A 21,708-nucleotide genomic window follows, 5' to 3' on the forward strand; every position below is an offset into this window, starting at 1 on the left:
CGCCTCCCTCACTTCCGCAACAAGGAGGCGCCAAGAAGCTCCTCGGCAGGTAGGAGCACAGAGCAGACCAAGCAACCATGAGCTGGCTGCGCTCCAAGCTGCGTCTGGTGGCAGCGCGTGCGTCAGATGCGCTAGCCCAGGCGGCAGACATGGTGGCGCCGACGCTGTACGAGTCGCGCGTGGATGAGTTCCATCACCGCTGGACAACTGTGGCGCGCTTCCTCGAGTCCGTGCTATCGCGTGACTTGGAGCCAGCAGAGCAGCGACGACTGCTACTTGAGAGTCACACCCGCGACTCGCTTCTCAAACTGGTGCTGCTCATCTACGAGGAGGAGAACAACTCAGATCGCTGGGAGATGGTCATGGCGCGCCCCAAGGCGGCAGCCGAGGATGCAGCCAGCGCTGAGCCCCGAGCGCGCTCCCGCTCTCGCGCACAGTCACAGACGCCGTTGTCCCCGGAGCAAGTAGAGCACGCGTCGCACGAATGTCTCGAGTATTTACTAGAGAAGCAAATCATCCCTCATCTGTGCGAAGTGGGGCGAAGAGACCAGCCTTGCGGTATCATGTCGCTCGCCATGCAGTTCGTGGGTGCGCTGCTCAGTCGCGTGAGTTACCCTATTCTACCCACACGTGAGGTGCACGTGTCTGTGGTGGCTCTCATCCAGGCAGCTGCACGCAAGGAAGTGGAGGACCCAACTGTACGCAAATACCTCATCAGTCTGCTCAATATCCTATGGAAGAAATTACGAGGAGACCCCGTACAGACCGAATTCTTTTTCCTACATGCCGATAGACTCATGATCCGCACCACCGACATGGCAACCAAGTCAGATGGCAACACTCGACTTCGATCGGCCAGTGACGACCCGTTCCTTCATCTCCACAACCACCACACACAGAGTGAAGTACCAGAACTTATTCTCTTTACGGGACTGCTGCCACATATGTATGCAGTTGGAAAAATTGGAGAAAAGTGTCGTGAAGCTCTGGTCATTGCGGCGGCGGTGCATGATAAGGCTTTATGTCGCTTCGTGTTGCAGCTCACTCCGTTCTGTCACTACGCAGTCAACGGCGTCATTTCAGCCTTTGATGCTCTTCCCAAGACTCTGGCGTCAACAGCGAAGACTCCGGCTGCAGCTGCGAGCCCGTCGGATCCCGATGCAAACATGGAGGTGGAGCTGAGTTTCCTCGCTGTGCGTCTGCGATTTTGCTGTACACTTGCCATGGTGGCTCGATATGAGTTGGAGGAAAAAGACGAAATCACTGGGGAGCTGCAGCGCCGCTCCATAGCCGACGAGCTGCTGGATCAGTTCCGGTCTCGTTTCTTGGAAGGCCCACTACTTGAAGGACTGCTGCATACGTCAGAGGCTGCGGCTTGTGCTGCTACTTTGTATGCACGTATTATCCTGGAAGAACTCACAGCTTGTGGCCGTGATACGCGTGCGAACCCGCTGCTTTTCATTTATTTACAGTTTCTTCTAGAGCGTACACCTGCGTCAACTAAAAGATCTTCAACGAAGCCGATTACAGCGACTATGGAAGAAGAATCAGCTGTGTCTGAACCTGAAACACAAGCAGAGGACTCATCCGTAGCACAGCAGCTTCCATCCGAGTTACTACGACACATGGACTCCCTTTCGAGCTCTTTGTGCATTGCTACGATCGATTTGTTCACGAGTGTGCTGGAGTTACAGGATGAGTACGCTGACAGTGTACTGCTAGGTGCTCTGAACAAACCGGAGAGCAGTGCCGAGAGTGGAAGCGAGTCCAGTCCGCGCAAGCAACGACCCACAACTTCTTCGTTGCTGAGCCCGAATGCTCCTGCCAACGGTGCGATCTGGTTCGCATCACGGTTCCCTGATTCCTCTGTAGCGGCGAATGTCCATCTGTGGAAAATCCGCGCGTTCACGGGCCCCGAAGATACTGGAGAGGAAATCCCGGCAGCTGACGACCAAGAAGACCAAGTGCTGTCGCTGCTATCGTACATAGCTGATGCCGAGTACGCTGCTTGTCAACGCGGTCCTGAAGAGCTGGATGACTCAGACGATTCTGATGCCGATTTCCAAGAAGAAACAGCAGTTGTAGCATCGGAAGGTACGGGAAACGCTCCTCCTTCTGCTCCTGTGGCTGCCAACGCGACATCTCCGTCAAGAGGATCTTCCAGTCGCACGGCAGCTACACGCAACGCCATGAAACCACTACGTGATGTGTATCTAAGCATCAGTTTGCCTTCTTTCTCGCCTGCGGAGCCCGCTGTTCTACGACAGCGGTCACAGTCGCAGTTCTTACAGAGACTAACCGTCGACGAAGGCTCCATGCCGCTCTTCCTGCGCATCGTGCTGAGTCGCGTGGAGCGATTATTGGAGAACTCGTTCCAGGAGAATTTGGCGCTGTCAGGCCTGATCTATTCGCTCGCTCAGAAGTCTCGGTGCTCCGCTGTGGTGTTCGACCTGGACGAGACTCTACCAACAGGTCAGAGTCTGCGTAGTATCCTTGAGGAAGTGTACGCTGATGCCCTACGTCGCTTGAATCGCCTACCCAATGGTGCATCACAGCTGCAAGTATTGCGCAAGAAACTGGTGGACGAGGACAACGACGCAGCACTGAACGACCACGAGGCGGAGACGCGGCTGTTGTGCGGCTATGTGGTGCTAGACGAGATCCTGAAGGAATTGTGCTCGCTTCTGTTTGCTCGCGAGCGTGTTAAGACGCTGCCTCTCAAGCCTGAGGGCTACTATTTAGAGCCCAAACGCACCGGATGCGTGTCTCCTTCCTCGGTGCTGCAGCGCGAGCGAGCGCTCTCGAGTGAGACGCTCTTCTCCGACGAAGGTTCACAGCTTGACTCAGCTTCGCCTCGTAAACAGGGCAGTATCGGGAAGGAGTTTGAGGAGCTCCTAGCTGAAGCCCAGTCCAGTATGGATGACCTGCTTGTGGGACCTGCAGTGACGCCTGCTTTAGAAACGGAACTGGAGACGCAGATTGTATAGAAATCGGGACGACACCAAACGTAGCGTGAAAAATATTGACCACTGACTCTGATGAAAAATAAAAGCGGGTTCTAGTGGATGAAGGAATAAACTAGAGGAGAAAGAGTCTGTAGACGAAGCGTCGCTTTAGTAGGCGTCATGCGCTCCAAGCGGTCGTCTGAGTTGCCTCCGCTGTCGACTGATGAAGTGGCCGGACGGAAACATCAAAGACTGACTCAGCTACCGACAGCTTCAATTGGACCTCGTAGTTCGCCTAAAGTTTATCCTCGACTGCAGACGCTCTCACAGTTAACCAGCACGTACGTTCGTGATTTGCATACTGGAAATTTCGTCGCTAGAAGTGAACTGAGGTGGCGAAATTTCGATGGACTCGACTCGCCTAATTCCGCGAGAGATCGGACGATTAATACTGTGAAACAATCTGCAGCGTTGGTGATCCAGTGTTCGTGGAGAAGATACGCAGCAGTGACACTGCGAGAGAGACTAAAAGTCGAGATTTGGAGACGACAGCTTGACATCGCGGCGAAGATCACTGGACATTCCTCGTGTTTGACACATGCATTGCAAGTAATAGTGAGCTCCCAAGAGAATCACCTTCAAGCGGTGGCATCTATTATACCGATATGTGGCTTCTACTTGCACGCCCCAGCACAGTTATTGTCGTGGTGGCTGGGATTTACATGCGCTCAACTCGCTGCAAGTCGTATTCTGCATCACCCTCCAATTGCTGTGAGAGCTGTCGATGATCCTGTGAAGTTGACTAGAGGAAGATTAGTTCAGTTGTGGCGTTATGTGGTATCTCTAGCCGTGCTGGTGTTGCAGTGTTCTATTCGAGTGTTTTTGGCAAGACGAGTGGTGGGAAAGCGGAGACTCGAGCGACGTCAACTTGACGCTGCGCTAAGGTTGCAAAAGCTTATTCGAGTGTACAATGCCCAGCATGTCGCTAAGAGACTTCGTCGACGGTGCGCAGCAATCCGAATCCAGTGTAGTTGGCGGTGCCACCACGCAAGAAAATGTTTACAGCAGCGACGTATTACATACATTGCCACAAGTGTCTGCGCCCCGTTGATACTGCAAGCAGCTAAGCAAGCAGCCGTCAAGCTGCGTATTAGATCTGCAGAGATCATTCAAAAACATTATCGAGGATGTTGTGCTCGAGCACAATTCCGGGGACTACTGAGCAGACATGAACAGCAGAAATGGCGGCAAAATCCCAGTAAAGGCTTTGACTTTTTCGAGATTAAACGGTATGATCAAGCCGCTTTGTATTTGGAGAATTGCTTTCGACAAGACGTTTTTACAGAGGAGACAATGCCCACGCTGCAGCCGGGATTAAATAACCAAAAGTTAGTAACAACTAACTCTCAGCGCAAACTAGTGAGCGGGTCAAGAATGTCCTTCAGCTTCAGCGCGTCACCTACCAAGCTTGGGACTGATTGGATTCTTGCGCGAGATAATTCCTATGATGTTGATGATTCAAACAGTGACGTTATGCGTCTTGCTGGACGACTTCAGTTCTGGCAAGCGTATGCTATCAGCCACTTTAGAGTCTTCGAAGCGAGTGGTAATGTGTTTAACCTGAATCAAGCACGAGTTGGATGGGAAAGTTACCTCCAAGTGGACACAGTGGCGAAGTCATGGGCCTCATTTCAATCAGTTGCGGTTTCTTTGAACGAGCTGCGATTCCACTCTCAATTCGAGCTTGTCCGGTGTATGTTTTGGAGTGGCAAACGAAGCGAGAAAGGCAAGGCTTTAAATTTATCGCACAGTCTTTTACAGGGGTTCTTCTCTGGTCCGAGTGGCGTCTCAATCTTCGATGCAGCTAACGTTGAAGCTCAGCTCCTCATGCTGAGTAGCATGTTATACTTTGAGCAGAATTTCTCCACTAAAAGCTGCAGTCAACTGGAGAAGGTGCTGAGCTTGCCATCTCGAAGCGCATTTACTGACTTGGAAGTCCGCTTTACAATAGCTTTAATTTTGTTAAAGCGATACGAGGAAAGTTTCGCAGACAATACTGGAAGTTCCAAGACTGATGATCCTGAAACAAACACATGCTTGAGAACTGCGGCGCAGTTACTAAAACAGTGCTACCGAGTGATTGAGCTCTGGCCATCAGTTGGATTTTATCACGGTCGAATGGAAAAGAGTGAAGCCAAACGGTTGTTATCGAAGGAACGGGTGGGATCCTTTCTTCTGCATCACCCTATTGAAGCAGCAGGCAAAAAAGAGAAGATATTTCTTCAAGTAAAGCTGTCAGATCGGCCTCTTCGCGTTGCATCCATGCGTATCGAATTCACAGACTCTGGAATCTACAAGACACGCAAAATGCCCGACCACCTTGGCAGCTTTAGCATACACGGTCTGGTAGCTAATCTCCCACCTGAAGCAGGTGTCCAAATGGAATTAGGCATCCGAAAGTCCATATATACTCGGTCACTACGGAATAAACTGGAACGATCCCAACCTGAATTGTTGCATGGAAAATGTGTTGTGTTATCCAGGCTATTGGCGTGGAATGAATGGGAGCGTAAAATTAATGAGACAGCAGCAATACGGTCTGATAGTGACAGACGGTGGAAACGACGCAACGAGACGTGGAGTGCTGTGTGTCTTGAAATCGCAAAGTTACTGGAATGTAGTGAGGCGTGGGTATTTGCTGAATTCGCAGCACGTGAGGCGCTGTTGCATTCGAAAGATCGCTCTCAGCGTGCAAATGCGAGTTTCCTGGCTGCTCGAGTCACAATTAACATGCAGAAACGAAACGAAAGCGCATTGTTCATGCAGCAGGCGCGTGTGGAGATGATTCAAAAGCGATCGACTCCCACCACACGTTTATTTATTGATAACTTGACAGCAGTTCAACGAGCATGGTCACTCAACGTATCGATCTCGAAGCAGGAACCGTTCTCGTCTCGCCTTGGGCGACTCCAGAAACTTGAGCGTTTGTGCTTAAAGGCATGGCAATATGACAGTCTGGCACTACGATTCCGTGGAGATCCGTTTCGAGAGGCACTGCTGCTACAACGAGTCGCTGATGAAATGTATGCTGAGTGTGGCGATACTTTCTTCATCCGAAGTCTCTTGAAAGCGCATGTCCGTGCCTACGTTGTAAATGACTCGTGGTATGAGGGTCTTCATTTGAAGTGCGCTTACATTTGTGTTACTCAGTTATTCAAGCGCTTTCACATGCATCAGAATACCTGGAGTACACGTCTGACGAGCATGACCGGACATTTTGATAAAGTCAAAAAGAAGAAAACTGCGAAGACACGGACATTCAACGTGAAGCTGCTGCTTCTTTCGTGGCATCACATGCCGTTTCTGTTGTGCTTCGAGATGGCTGAGGTTCTTTATCGCTACAAAAGCCACAGTGCATCGACACTCATCGACGTTTACGAGAGTTTACTGGGACGCTTGCGCGGTTCGCAGTCCCAAACTTCTCTTTATACGGCGTATGAAGAGCTCATTCTGCTCAGGTTATCGTTTCTGCATGAGTCAAAAGTGTCCCAAGCAGAAAATTCGTGGCGCCATCTTGATGCTGCCGTATCTGCTATAGACGAGATCATTGAGCAAAGGGAAAATCGAGCGCAGTTGTATTCGTCTGAGGCTTTGAAGAAGATAGCAAAGAGGATCAAGTGGCCTAATTCTATTCGCCTCCCGTTCTACTTTAGCGATGCCGAAGTTCTTTTCATCCGCGGTTATTTCGTGCAGCTACAAGAGGAAATGAAGCAGATTCCTGTCGAGCGCAGTCGTAGCTGGCGTGATTTCCACTCACTGCACCAGGAGCTGATGGACCTTGTGAAGAACGATGATAAAATATCCGAAAAAAATGGTCGAATGGTCAATAGCGTCCGATATCGTGCTGAAAACCTACAAGGAATTATGATCTTTGTGGGGGCTACGCATGATGTGACGATCTCGAATGTGTTGCTGAGTTATCCGTTTGTGGCAATTCGACTTGAGGGACAGACAACTATAACGCGATCCCCACCAACGTGGACGAATTTGTCTCCTAGTTGGGAAGAAGACATCGAGATTCCGGTCTCTTCGGCTCAAGCCAATATTACTGTTAGTGTGATGAACCGTGCAAGGCGAAATTCTCGATGGCAAGAGGCAGACACGATCGGATATGTATCGATAGCAATTCACGATCTGATCTCAGCACATGACGGAATTACTGAAGGGAAATTCTATGAACTTACACTACTGAAGGCGCCACGGTCTAATAAAGAAAGCCACAACAAGGTAGCTCGAATTTTTCTTAGCTTCCAAGTGATTGTAAAACCCCAATCAATGGTGCCGCAATCAAAACGAACAACAACGTGGGTGACTCGAAGTGGCAATTGGGATGTGAAGGACGTTAGGGTGCATTTGCACGGAGATCTGCAAGTTTTTGTTTCATCTCGCTGGATCTGGAGTCGATTTGCTTGTCAGTTTATGCTGGATAAGGACTTATTTATCGCGAAATGGTTTTTCGTGAAAGCTGTGCGCTTAACTTCTGAGTTGCAGCGACGGACAAGTAAGATTGGAATTCGACTTACCACGACTGATTCGTTGGCTATTGTCGCCGATTTAGTAGCACTAAGTCGTTGCTACCGGGTAAATCTGAATGATGTGAAGTGGGGAGACCAAGCTATTCCGTTGCTTGGACATGCAGAAGCGATTCTAACGCGCAAAATGGCACAACAGAACAAGAATCACTATGGCACCCTAACAGACCGTGCAGAACTCGAGAAACAACTGGCTATTATCCGTGAATTACTTGCCGATGCTCATGGCACGTCAAAACTCGTTGGTCCTCTCGAAGAAGCATTGGCGAGGAAGACTCCAGCGACGTCAGAATGGGTCAAAATTACAAACCGAGAACCCAACGGTGACATATTAACTCGCTACCTTAACCAAGATACTGGCGAAACATTCCGCTCGAACTGGAGCGATGAACCTCTCGGATATGAAGACAAGGAACCAATTACGATGGAGGAGCAAGAGCGTCTCCCGCATCGGATCGTTGTCATGTCCAGTGAAATGAAAACCCGAGTGCGTTATCATAGAGAAAAACTGCTTCGACTGCACGCTGAAGATCCTTATCACTGGATAGCAGTGTTCAATGAACGTAAAAAGGAGTTCCAGTTTTACAGTCCAGGCTCTCATGAAGCGTACTCAGACCCCAACGCTACCAAATATCTTGCTCGACCGCCTACATACGCGATGCTCGCCGACGAATTCCTGCTCTACCACGTTCTTCTCGTGCAAGATGCCTATCGCAAATACCATAGTAGAAGACAGCGGCGACGCCGACTTAATGGTGTTTTTCTGTCGGTGTGTTTGGTGTCTTGGGAATTAGAATCAACTCGGCGACGAATCCTACTTCGGAGTTTGAATTGCATTCGTATTGTAGTCGAAAAGGCCCAACACTTGCGCACTTGTGACTTGTTGAGCAGCGACCCATTCGTGAAGCTTAGACTGACAGATCCAACAGGAGAAATAGTGGGAACTGCAAAAACAAGTGTGCGGTACAATTCACTCAATCCGAAGTGGAACGAAGAATTCCACTTCCGCTATATCTTCACAGAACACCAAGTTCTGCCGCAGACCGCAGCTTCAGCCCTGAAGAATGACACAGCTTTATTGACGTTAAAGGTGTTTGACTACGATGTCGTCTCAACACGTAAAGCTAGTAACAAGAAGCAGGAATTCATGGATGAAGACAGCGTCCAAGTGAGTGATAGCCAAGAAGCGGAACGTTTCGACGGCCCTGACGATTTCTTGGGCATGGTGTCTATCCCCATCCAGACGTTTACCCACGGCAAGCGAATGACTGCAGAGTTACCTCTGGTGGACGAGGAGGGAGAGAGTAATTCACCACGTACGCGTGGCTCGTTGATAGTCTCCGTTCAGTGGACGCATTGTGATGAAGAAGACGATAAGGTGTCGAATGAATCGAAACTATGGGCGATTAGTAGTGGTGGAGGTAGAGCGCTTCTAGCAGTGAAGGAGAAACAGCGACCAGAACTACTGGAAGAAGCAGCACTAGAGGTTGAAATACTCCGTCAGCAGATGGAACAGCTTCTCGAGCTACTGCTAAGCATGGCAACCGAAGTACTGGAGCCAATGTATCGCCTACAGAACCGCATGAAGATCGCGCAAAGCAGGGGAAAGACCGCAGAGGAAGCAAAAATGCTCGAACAACGCTTAGACGGCTTGTTCCGTACACAATTATTGCCAAAACTGAAGCTTGTAAAAGGCTCAGTAGCTAGACAAGTCGATACTCAATTTCCAGTTGTCCTTAAGACGTTGTTTGTGCCTATCGAGGAATATCTTAGCAGCTTTGACCAGAAGTCTCGACGTGATCTAAGATCGTCGATGGAGAAATGTCTAGATGAACTAAATGCGAAGATGAATGCCTTGAAAGTAGCACCTGCTGAAGATTTATCCCCTACAGATGGGATGAACATGGCGTTAGACCAATATCATCAAGTGAAGAGCTGGAACGACCAGCTCCGTGAAATCCTCGAGACATTTTTCAGTGGAGACAAAGCGCAGTGGCAGTTCGCGCGTGAAGAAAAAGTGAATGAAATGTACACAAAACTATCTGGAGACGGTTTTCACAATGCTGGTAGATCTAGTCGAAGTGAAGTAAAAACTATGGCAAGACCAGTCACCGCCGCCGCTGTTTTAAAACGCAAGGAGCGCATTGAAAAGGCCAAGCAGGAAAAAACGTGGTACGAGCTGTAGATTTTATTCATCAACACTCGACCGGTGCTGCAGGGAACGTATAGATTTGTGGTTGTCTACAGTAGCAAACACGGAAGTCGAAGTGTAAATGCCTTAAATGACCTTACTGGCGACCACACAGCTGCTTGATGTGCTTCCTGAGGATGGAGTCCAAGTCGTCAAGCTCTCTGTAGGACGGGAAGTAGTTGACATCAATTACGTAGAGTTCTTGCGAGCCGTCATCTGCCACAATGACGTCGAAGCCGAACAGTGTCAGCTTCAGCTCGTCACGAAGACATTTGCCGATCTCGCGCACGCCCGCGAAAATTTCTTCCTGCGTCCACCCACCAACAATCTCTTCTTGCGACGTGCTGTCGTCTACGTGAGGATGAAAATCTCTGCTTGTAGGGTAGTTCTGCTGCGTGTCAAAGTGCACGTGTTGAGCAGTTCCAGCCACGAGGTTCGGCAATGACCGTCGCTCTGCAACATTGATGATGTCGCCCAACACGTAGCCCTTGAAGAGGCGACCCGAGTGGTTAATGAATTCCTACAACATCAACAACAGTCAGAGAAATGATCATCTACTCAATCCAAAGCAGTTGATCGTCCACCTGATACAGCGTTGGGTATTCGACGTAGTGCAGATCTTCGCGCTTGGTGATGACACTCATCATGTGCGAACGGTCCGTCGCTGCAGCACCAAAATCATGTAAACGACAAAATGTATCATCAGTTCTTACATCCCCAGCTCAAAGGTCTTTAATCACGCACCGCAGGCCTCGACGGACTTGCAGATAAGCGGGAGTTTCGTGCGTCTAGCGCCTAGCTCCTCCTGCAGCGCCTGAAACTGCTCAAGACTCTTCACCTCGTAGAAATTGGGCACTTTAAAGCGCTGTGTCCGTATATTTCCATTCTGTTCCATGCTCCGCAGCATTTTGCAGGCTGCGTGGCGGTCCGTTAGCAACCGAACGCTGTCAATCGGGTCCACTACACGCACTGAGGGATGACGTCGCAAGAAATGCTGCACCAGTTGCACGCGGTTGGCTGCGTCTTGATTCCCTAGTCCAGCGAACACCATATCATGCGCCAGTTTGTGCAGTAACACGTCCAGAGGTCCATAATATGCAGCGAGGCGCATAGCCGCAGCCTCCAGGTCGGCATCCGTCACGGAGGCACCCGTGGGTATCGCGGCCTCTAAGTCGATCAGAACGAAGCGCACACTATCTGCCTCCACATCCAGCACCTCTTGCAGCCGTGCGATCTTCTTGACCGGGAAAATGACGCCCACAACGAGAGGCTCGGAGCTTGACATGCTGCTTGTGATGATGGTTTAGAAATGGATTTTTGTTTTACAGTTATTGTGTTGGGTGGACCACATAATATGTGACGTGTGAATCTGCGACGCGTGAAAATCTGATTCAAGAAGCACTTCAACTTGTTTTTCAGTAGTCGAAAAATCTGATACTAAAGATGAAAGTTATGCAGTTAGGAGGCGAGGAACTTCTTGGTGTACTCGTCAGCGTCGAGCAGTTGGAAGCGGTGCGAGTTGAACGCGAGCTCATTGCCTATCACCAAGTGGTCGAGGATGTAACGCACACCTTCCGGGTTCTTGTAGGCGCCACGTTCGAGGAATTTGCCGTTCACGATGCCCGAGTTGCGCAGCTCTGGCTCGTAGATGGAGATCGTGTCGTCCGTGAGGAAGTACGTAACGATGAAGCGGCGTTGCTGCTGCTCCTTGCGGCTAGAAACGAGACGTGCACGGAAGCGCAGCAGCATGCGGTCGAACTCGGCCATCTTCTTGAAATCCTTGCGCGGCGCCTTGGGACAGAGCGAGTGACACGAGCCCAGTGAGTCCTCCTCTGTACCGTATCCGTTGTATGGAGCTGGCTCTGGTTTAGGGAATACAGGTTTCTCAATCTTTGTTGGCATAGCGGGGTCCAGTACACGTCCCCAAGCCATCTGGTAGTAGTCGCGCGTGTACTTGTCTGCGTCCACAAGACGCATCTCACGACCGAACACGTTGAGCACAGCACCCACGTACAGATCCGTCTCGCCGTAATAGCTCTCGGCACTCGTAGGCTCTTCAACGCCGCGGTCTTGTTCATCCGTCAAATGCTGATGCCAGTTCTTGAGCAGACGACCACGACGAAGCAGCAGTGGGAACGGGTCGCGGCCATTGTTTGGACGAGACACTTCCTTGAACTCCACCGTGTCGTCTTCGAGGAAGTAGTCGAGGATGTACGTCATGAGGTCACCGTAGAGCTGGTCACGCACGTCGTACTCGCAGTGGAAGCACAGCACCTTGCGGTTGTTGGCCAGGAACTTGCGCTTCTTCTCCGACTGCAGACGGGACCGAATGGGATTGCCCAACGACGCCTCCATGTACGTCTTGAGCGGATATCGTTGCTTACCGTAAAAGTGGTCGGGGTCTCCACCACACATGCGTGTAATTTGGTCTCGCGTGAGAGTGTATTCGTCCTTGGGTAATGGGAGCGGTACGCCCACATCCTCTCCATGTTTTGCGTAGTATTCCCTCGTGAACTCATCGCAGTCGTACAACTTGAAGCTTCGCCCGAACACATGCAAGTCCAAGCCTAGACGCAAGTCCGCAGACGTGTACAGCTCGCCGTCTGGACGTCGTAGTTTGCATCGCTTGAGGAAAGTACCTTGTGGGATGCCGCTGTTGCGAACTCGAGGCTCAATGATCTCGAAGGTTTCGTCGTGCAGGTAGAGCAGGATGGTGTTCCTGCGCAACCGAACAATCTCGAGGTTGCTCTCGTCCACGCTTTCCACGTAAAAGCTCTGGAACCGCAGCACCTTTCGCACATTTTGAGGCGCGAATTTGCTCTCCTCTGGCTCCTCGCATGCCAACTTGCCGATGTCATTCGCCGTCGTATCGAAGCGTTCGGAATCGCGTAGATCTAATCGCGTCATCAGCGGGTTCATCTGGTTCAGGGTGCTGTCCAGACGCAAGGACTGCTCAATGAGCTTGAAGCGCTGCGGCTTGAGATGCGAGCGCAACCGTGGCTCATAGTTGGTTGCTCCGAGCAGTGTGTTCCTGGGCGACGTGGTGGACGCCATCTTCACTGGTTGGTTCTTGGGGCTTTCAACTTGTGCAGCTGGCTGGCGGATGTCAGCGTTAGACGCTATTCATAGTCGACAGCAGGAGTGCGATAAATAAATATCCATCGATAATACCGCAAAAAATAGTGTGGTTGATCTTAAGATATGTTGAAACGCTGTTGTTTGTAAATATACCACCAAGCACTTTCATCAAAACGTATCTATAACGCACAACAGTCAATAGGAACACGTTGCATTTCACTTAGTCGCTGAGGTAAATTCGGCACAAGTCCCGGAAGTAGCAGCGAAGAATGCGTTGTTCGGCGTCCTTGACGACTGGAGAGGGATTGGAACTGTTCAATTCGGGAGACTGGATCAGGTTGGTGAGCAGCGTCACATGTCTGAAGAGCATATAACACACAGCAAGTCAGACACTGCAACGTAAAAGAATTGGCAATTTGCGCCTACCTATCATTGAGGTATTTTGGGCTCGAATGGAGATCCACCAGTAGCTCAAGGAATGGCAGCTGCAATACACGTTTGCAGTAGCAGAGTGAGCTCATATCATGTACCATAAACCCCTCCAAAGTGTATCATTACCTCCCAAAAATACTGAAAGAATGCCTCGTCGTGGGACTCCGGAGCGAGGCGCAAGATTCGGAGACCGTACTTAAACTCTTCAGGCATAAAGCACTGATAAAGCACAGCGGCTGCAATGTGTGCTCCAACTTTAACGAGACATTGGCTCTGGTGTAGACATCATTGCAAAAGTAAGCACACCAACGCAACCATGAACCGTACATAAAGTTTGTAGAAGGGTCACGTACCAAACGAACAAGTGAACTTTGATCGATGATGTCGACCACAGACACCATGTCGGAGAAGAAATTGGTCGCTAATGAGGCTGCCACCAAATACCCCTTGAGAGCAGCGAGTGGATCTGTTAACACCATTTCACGAGCATTAGAAGATCCGGATAAAATTTACGAAACGCTAAAGGGTCTAGACTCACCAGAAGTCGAGGCAAGTCGTTGCTTTGACAGCGGATTCAGCAGTAAGTCTGCCTTGGCACAATGCCACCTTGGCTCACGACCGCAACGGCACACCAAGCTCTCGAGAGCTCGAAAATGCAAGCCAACCAAATCTGCCTGAAAGTTTTTCACAAACGGCACTGTTGCGAACTGAATATCCGACTTTTCAGTACCAGCAGCACCAGGTTCTGACGGCATAAACGATGTATCAGGTGAAAATGCTTCCAAAAACGCCAGGTCGCCGTACGGAGTAAGATCAAATGATACACGGTAGTCACAGGCATTGCGCATGTATGCACGGTGTAGCAGACCAGCAGAAACACACACCAGCGTCTCCACAAGCCATAGAGGAAGACCCAGAAGCATCTGCTTTGACCTCTCCTCAATTTGTTTCACGTTGTCTGCACCATCCGCAAGACTTGCACGAATTCCGTTCACCGATTCACGCCACTTGAGCAAGATATCACCCATGAGCTTGTTACTCGTCATAATGGAGAACTCGGCATTCTCGGCACTTGCTACAGAGAATGCATCGCTACCAGCCTTGGCACTCGGTACGCCGGCTGACAGTGGAGACGTTGCTAATGATGACAAGTATTGTGTCAGCGCACCGCACGCTATCACAAATTCCAGCTCGCAGTGCAACTGGGATGAAGCTGGTACCACTGCCTTGCATTGAGATAGAATTTCCCAGCAATTGTTAGCCGCACAAAACGTGACCAGATTCTGCGAAAGCGCGCTGATGTTACCGTCTCCTTGCGCACTGTTAGTCACGTCAGCCAGTTCGATCTGAAGAGCAGCAATAAAGGCCTCTTTCACTTTCGCACCAGAGAACGCAAATATGCCCCCCACGTCTGCCATCAAGCGAAAGTGTCCCCTTTGCTTGGCCACCGCACTACGAAGATGGCCCTCTACTATCACCAAGCTGTCCAAACTTTCTGCAAAAGGCACTGATGCAATATCTTCCGTAACATGGAGATCACCACACCGTCTCAAAATCTCCGACACGCCAGCCAAGTCCGCAATGCAGGGAAAGTGACGGAGAACTTGAATAACAAACCTCTTGACTCGTGCCTTCGCACTGCTGTCAGGCCCGTTTGAGTATGCAAAGCCACTAAGTGCCAGCACAAACACTGCAAAACGCTTCTTGGCCTCTCCATCATTGCCGGTAACTCGGGCTACAGAGTGGAATATCTCGTCCTGAAGCAGTCGGATGCACACACAGACGCAGGTCTCCACAGAAGTGGCCTCTTCCTCATTACCTTCAAACAAAAGCTTCATCACAGCATTCTCCATCACGATACGTTTGTAGAAAAACCGAATGGTATGCGCTGCAATATGCGGATCATCCTCTATCGAGTTATCGCTGCTGGACCGCAATAGTCGAAGCGCCTGCTGCTCCAACGCCGCTCGATAGCCTGGCGGCAGTCGCGTCAAATCCGAGGCCACGATGTCATTCTCAACAAGTTCAATCACCTTGTCCCAATCTCGACCTTCCCAGGCCATCTCGATCTGTATCTTCGGTGTCTTGAGGACTGAGGGGCTCTCGTTCACTGACTGTACCTCCAGTACTGCTTCACAGGCAGCCAGATACCCTTCGAGGTTCGCTCGAATGTCTGGAGATAACTTGGCAGAGTTTGCTTCCTCCATATCCACATCGCCATTCTCTGCGTCCTCCGCAAGCTCAGAGGCTCGACTGAAGCAGCTGTAGGCCTTCTCGAACCCGTTGAAGCTGAAAAAATACATACCAAGATCGTAGTACGTTTCCAACTGCGTCTGAATAGTGAGCTTTTGCTTCTCGTCATTCATGAGAATCGTCTGAATGTTCTGCGCGATCTGTAGGTGGTTAGCCATGAGATCACCCAGCGCCATCTGGTACGTGGACGAGATCTCCTCGCCCTCGCCTCGCATACTGCAGGTCAAGTATCCGTTCTGAGACTGGTTTACAAGTGTGCGCAAAGTCCAGCGATTGTGCAACACATGCGCCTCGTAGGGCTGAATTGTGATGTCCTTTGTGAACTCGCTGCGACTGCTGGACGGTTGTTCGGCGAAGTCTACGATACCGTCGAGTAGCAGTCGCTGGAAATGCAGGGGTAGTGCCGCCTCGATAGCGGATAGTGATAACTGCATCTGCAGCGCCACCTGAGCCGCCACCAGCAGGAGCGCACTGTAGCGTTTGTTGCGCACGTTGCCTTCATCGGCCACGAGCTGCGCTTGGTCCAGGAACTCGCGCACTAACTCGATGGCAGACGTGGCGCTATGTACGTCGCGCTTCTTTTGCTGGTGGAGAGTGGACAACTATGCAGCAGAGTGATGATAAATTGGTGGCATTTTCGGGAGGACAGAGATCCACGTACATGCTTCTGGAGCGCCTCTGGATGCAGGAGGAACTCAAACCAGGCGTAGGATGGCGCGGCCGGGGGTATTTCCACCACCGGCTGTTGGAACAGGGAGCGGTACACGCCGTCGTCCTCGTCCTGGGGTGCAGGAGTGCCTGGGCGCGGAGACCCCGGCATGAGCGGCATGACAGCTTTTGTGATGCGGATTATGTTCGCATTATAAAGTGTACTTAGTATCAGTCGCACTTAGAAGGATATGGACAGTATTTGCTAACTCCCCTTTGTCGACCAATCGCGTGTTTGGATGGTATGTGGGAAAATTAGGCAATCCTTGGTGTGTTGACACACCTTTGTGAACAATGGTGTGTCAAAGTTCAAGTTGTGTACGACTGGTGTGCGGGTGCGCAAGCTGCGACGCGTTTTAACAAATTCGATTGTGCGGAGGAGGAACCAGCAGAGACCGCAGTCATGAGCTTCCAGGCCCTCGGCAGGAGCGTGCGCAGCAGCCGCCTCGTAGCGCGCCGTGCTGCTACAGCCGCGTCCAGATCTGCACGCTCGCAGGTGGCACTTGCCGCCCAGCACCAGACGCGCTCGCTCTCTGCAGTGAACAACAGCAACAGGTGCGCCCTCCAGCAATCCATGGCTCTGTAACACTGGTGCACTAACTATATGTGTTCTGCCTCCTTCTCAGCTTCTTGCGCTCACAAACGCCGATCATGACCCGCGCTTTCTCTTCCGGTACGCAGCAATGGACTTTGGTATTGGATCTCATTGCACTGACGTGGTTTATGCAATATAATCTAGCTGCCGCTGAGTCGGTACCCGTGCCGTCTATGGGCGATTCCATCTCGGAGGGAACGGTCGTCGAGTGGCTGAAAGGTATGAGTCCTTCTGTTCTCTTTTGGGGAGAAACTATCGCTGACATTTTGTATTTTTTTGGTCCAGCCCCCGGTGACTTCGTGGACACTGACGAAGTGGTCGTCGTGCTGGAGACTGACAAGGTCAGCGTGGATGTGCGTGCTCCGTTCTCTGGCGTGCTGGAGGCTCAGCTGGCTCAGATCGACGATAACGTACTGGTGGGCTCTCCTCTTTTCAGCGTGGTGAAGCGGGCTGCCAACAGCGCACCGGCCGCTGCAGCCTCTACTGATGCTGCTCCGACGAAGGAGTCGGTAGCTCCCGCGGCTCCTGCTGGCGAGGACCTCGAGACCGTCAACGTGCCGTCCATGGGTGACTCCATCTCGGAGGGAACGATTGTGACTATCCTTAAGAGTGAGCTACGTCTGTTGGGGTCCGTGCGTGTACAAGGGCTGTGCCAACATGTCGTTTTCTTGTTGTGCTGTAGATGTTGGAGACTACGTGCGCGCCGACGAGGCTGTTCTCATTGTGGAAACCGACAAGGTAAGATATGCTTTGAGGCAGCTACGTGTATTTCAATCTATTGACTGAAGTTTACCTTCTGCGTGTATCCAGGTGAGCGTGGATGTCAACGCTCCAGTATCCGGTAAGGTGACGAGTGTGCTGGCGAAGCTTGAGGACGTTGTCGAAGTGGGATCGCCGCTATTCGTGATCGACAAGGCGGCTCCTGCCCCGGCTGAGTCTGCTGCTGCTGCTGCTGCTCCGGCCGCTGCTCCTACTGCTGCCGCGTCTGCCCCAGCTGAGAAGGCTCCAGTTTCATCACCGAAGCCCTCGACCCCCGCCCCAGCTGCGCCTGCTACGCCATCGGCGCCTTCTACGGGCCGATACAACCGCAACGAGACTCGCGTCCAGATGAGTGCTCTGAAGACTCGTGCGTCACAGCGTCTTAAGGACACGCAGAACAGTGCCGCCATGCTTTCCACCTTCCAGGAGTGTGATCTGGGCAACCTGATCGCTCTGCGTGAGGAGCTTGGCGAGAGCTTCGAGAAGACTCACGGTGTGAAGCTTGGCATCATGTCGTCGTTCCTCAAGGCCAGTGCACAGGCGCTTCAGCGCATCCCTGCCGCCAACTCTTGTACGTACAAACTGCACTTGCCCGTCTCACCCCGCCATCTAACTTGTGCTGCTCCATTCGCCTCTAGTTATCGACATGGAGGCCAAGGAGATCGTCTACAACGACTTCGTCGACATCAACGTGGCCGTCGCATCGGAGCGAGGGTAAGATATCTCAATGGTGAATAGTAGTATTATCACCTTTGCACTAACACATGCATTGTGTCTTCGATCGTCAGTGTTGTGATGCCTGTTATCCGTAACGTTGAGAAGTTGAGCGTGGTGGACATCGAGAAGACGCTGACTACGCTGGGTGAGCAGGCCCGTGACAGCACGTTGGCTCTGGAAGATCTGGCGGGTGGCACTTTCACTGTTTCGAACAGCGGCGTGAACGGAGCGCTGTTGAGCACCTCAATGCTGACTGCGCCTCAGTCGGCTGTTCTGGGTGTGCACGGTGTCAAGATGCGCCCGACGGTGCACGCGGGCAAGGTTGTGCCGCGCCCCATGATGTTCCTCTCGCTGACTTACGACCACCGCATCATCGATGGACGAGAAGGTGTGACGGTGCTGAAGAGCATCGCTGAGGCCATCAGTGACCCGCGCCGTCTGCTTCTGGACATGTAAAGGAGTTGAACCCCTAGGCAACAAACTGCTCGTGGAGCTCAGAAGCAACAAGTGGAGAACAGAAGGAAGGAGTGGAGCTAATCAAGTTCTAGAGTGAAAGAAAGATGAAACTTGGTTATTGTTACAAAACTGGTTCGTACGGATGCATTCTGGCGATCCATTGTCAACACGTAGTAAGTCACAGCCATAAGACGGCGTGAAGTCCATCGCAGTGCAGGGATTCCCGATGTCCATGTATATACATTCTACTCTGCATAAGAAAGCCTGCTATCTCGATTCCATCGTCGAAAACTCAGCAGCAGCGGCAGCGAGTTCAGCCATTCGGAGCACTTCCTCTGGGTCTTCGAGGTCTTCCATGAATGCGATCTCTTCTTCCTCCTCGATATCGTCACTATCATCAGAGTTGGGTACAGGAGTATCAGATATAAAACTAACCTCTTCATCCAAAACAGATCCACCGACATCTTCAATAGGTTCGACCGTATCGATACCTTCTTCAAGCGATGGTGGTACCTCACCAAGTTCGTTGACCATGTCAGCCTCAGGCACATACTGCTCCACTTCAAGTGCACTGAGAGTACTCGATTCAGTGTCGTCATTCACTGTGGCCTCCCCGTCGACATCGCCTTCCAGGTTCCCCGCTTCAGGATCGAAAGGAGGAGTCAATTCTCCAGATTCCTCTACTGCAACCGGCTTCATGTCGGCAGAAAGAGATGGCACCTCTTGAATGTTTTCCTTTTGTTTATAAGGCTCATTATCGTGCACTTCCACGAGCTCCTCCGCAGCGTCATCAACAACTCCGCCAACACCTTCTGCCAACCTAGGAACTGATGCATCAGCCTCAGCAGGAATAGTCGGTCCGAGCTCATCGCTCTCCTCAGATTGGCGCTCTGCAGTGTCAACGTCGTTTGAGTTGGAAGGCAGCTCAAAACTCAACCCCGCCATGAGCTCTTCTTCCACGGCAATACTGGCAGGATCTTCTTTTAAAACGACCATCTCCACCTCGTCATTCGCCGTTTCTGATTCGACTTCGATCACAGCGCCATGTTCGTTCTGTTCTGTATCGATCTCAACTTCTTCACTCAACGTAATGGAAACATCCTCCTCCCCACTTTTCGACTTCAGAACCGGCATCTCATCGATATCAGCAGGAATCGACAATTCGTTAGGAACATCTACTGATACAGTGTCCGATTCCCTTCGTGCAGCATCGTCTTCAAATTCGTCAGAGCAAACCAATTCTTCTTCAGTATTCTTACTCCCGCCATCAAACGCATCACTGGAAATGTTCACATCTGACGTCGCTTCAACAACGGCGTCAGCAGGACTAGAAGTTGTCAAAGCCACTTCAGCTGGATCAGTCCCTGACTCAGAATCCTCCAGCGAATCTACAGCAACACTCTCCGACTCGACAATCATCTCCGGTTCTGCCTCACTGAAATCAGATGATAAGCCTTCTCCAATATCCGCTACCGGATGAGACTCTCCCTCAAGAACAAAGGAAGAGTATCCCTCAGTGGGCTTAGCAGTCAGTTCTTTTTCGGTCGTACCCGCCACCGTCTCAGCCTCAACATAAGACAAATCTTCAGCGTCCTGAACAACGTCAATCTCCACAATGTCGTCTGATTCTGCAGCACTCTCTTCGACTGACAATTCTTCCACAGCGGCGTCCGACAAATCGTGAGCAACATGATCCGTGCTATAAATCACTTTAGCCTCGGTAGAAAACGAAGTCTCATCATCGTCACCATTAATGGACTCAGTTTCCTCACCAGGGACGACAACAGAGCCGTCCTTCGCCAGACTTTCGACCATTTCAGTCTTTTCCATCTCATAAACTTCAGCCGATACCGGGAGTTCTTTCACGGATTGAATATTCTCAGACTCCACCGCATCAGGTGATCCCACCGTTCGAAACTGTTCGTCCTCTGCTTCAGGAGGAAAAGAGAAAATACCTTCCTCAACAAGAACCTCCTCCGACGTATCCTCCTTCACAGTGACATAAACCTCGCCAACCTGAAGTTCGCCCTCAGACTTAATTCTTTCCTCCTCCATACGAGGTTGATCCGGCGGTATATTTCTTTCAGTTTCGTCCGTCAAATGGTCAACAAGATTAATCTGAGGCAAATGGTCGTCAGAGTCGACTTCGTTGACAAAGCTTTCGTTTTCCATCTCTTTTTCCATCTCATCAGCCGCTCGGTCCGGCGAGTCCGTGTGCGCATTGCTTTCACTTTCTTCGTTCAAAGACGGGATATCAGCGATGTCCTCTTCCACGATCGGAGATTTCTCTTCAGACGCCTCGTCGTATCTTGTCAGCTCGAGAACAGAAGACCACACGAACGAACCAACATCCAGCGACAGATCCACCACAGGCTTCGCGTAGTTGTCGTACGACTCCTGCGACGGAACCTGCTCCTTCACAGTCGCAATCCAAGCTGAGCCAAACAAGTCCGGAGAAAATGGCACCAGTCTCACTAGGTTTAGGAGATCGTCACCCGACAAGTTCGTGAACAATGCATTCTCGCGAGCCTTCCATTCCGAACAAAAGCAAGCATCCGGGTGACTCTGACTCATGTAATCAGCAACACGCTCGTACGTAAACGTCTCTAGCTCCTTCTTCAAGGGAACACACTCTTCCGATGATTCGAGCTCTTGTTCATCGTTGTCAAGAGCACGGCACTCCCACGCATTCAATACGACGAAGCTCACAAAAACAGCACCGAACGAGAAGTACAGCAGCACCCACAGCCAAAACATCAGCGAGACCGTGAGCATGAAGCAGCCCCGCTTCTTGGCGGCACTCTTGCCACCACGGTTCCGGTGAGTACGCTCCAATACCTCCAGGTTTTCTTCCAGCCGCTTCACGCTCAGTGCTCCATACTTGCCCTTCAATAACCCGACAAGCTCACGTTCTTTGCCTGCGTACTGTTTGGCGACAACCGGGACGTTTTTCAGCTTGTCAGGTTGATGATTCTTGTACAA

At 51.1% G+C, this 21,708-nt stretch overlaps 7 protein-coding genes across 11 annotated transcripts in view; 3 read left to right on the forward strand and 4 right to left on the reverse strand.

The window, feature by feature from the left end:
• Positions 1-77: 77 nt before the first annotated feature.
• On the forward strand, positions 78-2,987 carry PPTG_19388 (hypothetical protein; the record flags this gene model as incomplete). The annotated part of the gene is made up of 1 exon (XM_008917595.1): positions 78-2,987. The coding sequence occupies one exon, from the start codon at positions 78-80 to the stop codon at positions 2,985-2,987; it is 2,910 nt and encodes a 969-aa protein (XP_008915843.1).
• Positions 2,988-4,379: 1,392 nt separating this feature from the next.
• Positions 4,380-10,482, forward strand: PPTG_19389 (hypothetical protein; the record flags this gene model as incomplete). Its single annotated transcript, XM_008917596.1, has 1 exon — positions 4,380-10,482. The coding sequence occupies one exon, from the start codon at positions 4,380-4,382 to the stop codon at positions 9,720-9,722; it is 5,343 nt and encodes a 1,780-aa protein (XP_008915844.1). The 3' UTR covers positions 9,723-10,482.
• PPTG_19390 (hypothetical protein) lies at positions 9,444-11,033 on the reverse strand. The gene is made up of 3 exons (XM_008917597.1): positions 10,473-11,033; positions 10,313-10,392; positions 9,444-10,248 (listed from the first exon to the last, which is right to left on the reverse strand). Exons 1-3 carry the CDS (start codon positions 11,011-11,013, stop codon positions 9,826-9,828), a joined length of 1,044 nt encoding a protein of 347 aa, XP_008915845.1. The 5' UTR covers positions 11,014-11,033; the 3' UTR covers positions 9,444-9,825.
• Positions 11,034-11,105: 72 nt separating this feature from the next.
• Positions 11,106-12,927, reverse strand: PPTG_19391 (hypothetical protein). Its single transcript, XM_008917598.1, has one exon. It carries the CDS (start codon positions 12,780-12,782, stop codon positions 11,187-11,189), a length of 1,596 nt encoding a protein of 531 aa, XP_008915846.1. The 5' UTR covers positions 12,783-12,927; the 3' UTR covers positions 11,106-11,186.
• On the reverse strand, positions 12,917-16,343 carry PPTG_19392 (hypothetical protein). Of its 5 annotated transcripts, XM_008917601.1 has the most exons (6): positions 16,153-16,343; positions 13,777-16,093; positions 13,592-13,704; positions 13,365-13,511; positions 13,233-13,291; positions 12,917-13,165 (listed from the first exon to the last, which is right to left on the reverse strand). In XM_008917601.1, exons 1-6 carry the CDS (start codon positions 16,318-16,320, stop codon positions 13,027-13,029), a joined length of 2,943 nt encoding a protein of 980 aa, XP_008915849.1. In that variant the 5' UTR covers positions 16,321-16,343; the 3' UTR covers positions 12,917-13,026. The 5 variants fall into 5 exon arrangements, with proteins under 5 accessions (XP_008915849.1, XP_008915850.1, XP_008915851.1 ...); XM_008917602.1 differs by having other exon boundaries at positions 12,917-13,291; XM_008917603.1 differs by having other exon boundaries at positions 13,233-13,511.
• Positions 16,344-16,530: 187 nt separating this feature from the next.
• Positions 16,531-19,285, forward strand: PPTG_19393 (hypothetical protein). The gene is made up of 8 exons (XM_008917604.1): positions 16,531-16,754; positions 16,826-16,872; positions 16,939-17,013; positions 17,080-17,403; positions 17,477-17,532; positions 17,605-18,124; positions 18,192-18,267; positions 18,342-19,285. Exons 1-8 carry the CDS (start codon positions 16,603-16,605, stop codon positions 18,724-18,726), a joined length of 1,635 nt encoding a protein of 544 aa, XP_008915852.1. The 5' UTR covers positions 16,531-16,602; the 3' UTR covers positions 18,727-19,285.
• The window catches only part of PPTG_24542 (hypothetical protein), a 5,970-nt gene continuing 3,008 nt past the window's right edge, over positions 18,747-21,708 (reverse strand). Inside the window, exon 3 of the mRNA XM_008917620.1 lies at positions 18,747-21,708. Coding sequence (XP_008915868.1) covers positions 18,994-21,708 — 2,715 coding nt within the window. The 3' untranslated portion in view covers positions 18,747-18,993.

The sequence above is a fragment of the Phytophthora parasitica genome (genome assembly GCF_000247585.1).
Source record: "Phytophthora parasitica INRA-310 unplaced genomic scaffold supercont2.108, whole genome shotgun sequence".
Taxonomy (NCBI): Eukaryota; Oomycota; class Peronosporomycetes; order Peronosporales; family Peronosporaceae; genus Phytophthora; species Phytophthora nicotianae.

Bases quoted from the DNA above. Each gene is read 5' to 3' on its own strand.
- PPTG_19390 (XM_008917597.1), bottom strand. From the start codon at position 11,013: ATGTCAAGCTCCGAGCCTCTCGTTGTGGGCGTCATTTTCCCGGTCAAG. The intron at 10,393-10,472 runs GTGCGTGATTAA...TTGGTGCTGCAG, and splicing joins CAAGTCCGTCGAGGCCTGCG to CGACGGACCGTTCGCACATG. The intron at 10,249-10,312 runs GTGGACGATCAA...TTGATGTTGTAG, and splicing joins AATACCCAACGCTGTATCAG to GAATTCATTAACCACTCGGG.
- PPTG_19391 (XM_008917598.1), bottom strand. From the start codon at position 12,782: ATGGCGTCCACCACGTCGCCCAGGAACACACTGCTCGGAGCAACCAAC.
- PPTG_19392 (XM_008917601.1), bottom strand. From the start codon at position 16,320: ATGCCGCTCATGCCGGGGTCTCCGCGCCCAGGCACTCCTGCACCCCAG. The intron at 16,094-16,152 runs GTACGTGGATCT...TCTGCTGCATAG, and splicing joins CAGAGGCGCTCCAGAAGCAT to TTGTCCACTCTCCACCAGCA. The intron at 13,292-13,364 runs GTAATGATACAC...CGTGTATTGCAG, and splicing joins TCTTTCAGTATTTTTGGGAG to CTGCCATTCCTTGAGCTACT.
- PPTG_19393 (XM_008917604.1), top strand. From the start codon at position 16,603: ATGAGCTTCCAGGCCCTCGGCAGGAGCGTGCGCAGCAGCCGCCTCGTA. The intron at 17,404-17,476 runs GTGAGCTACGTC...GTTGTGCTGTAG, and splicing joins GATTGTGACTATCCTTAAGA to ATGTTGGAGACTACGTGCGC. The intron at 18,125-18,191 runs GTACGTACAAAC...ATTCGCCTCTAG, and splicing joins CATCCCTGCCGCCAACTCTT to TTATCGACATGGAGGCCAAG.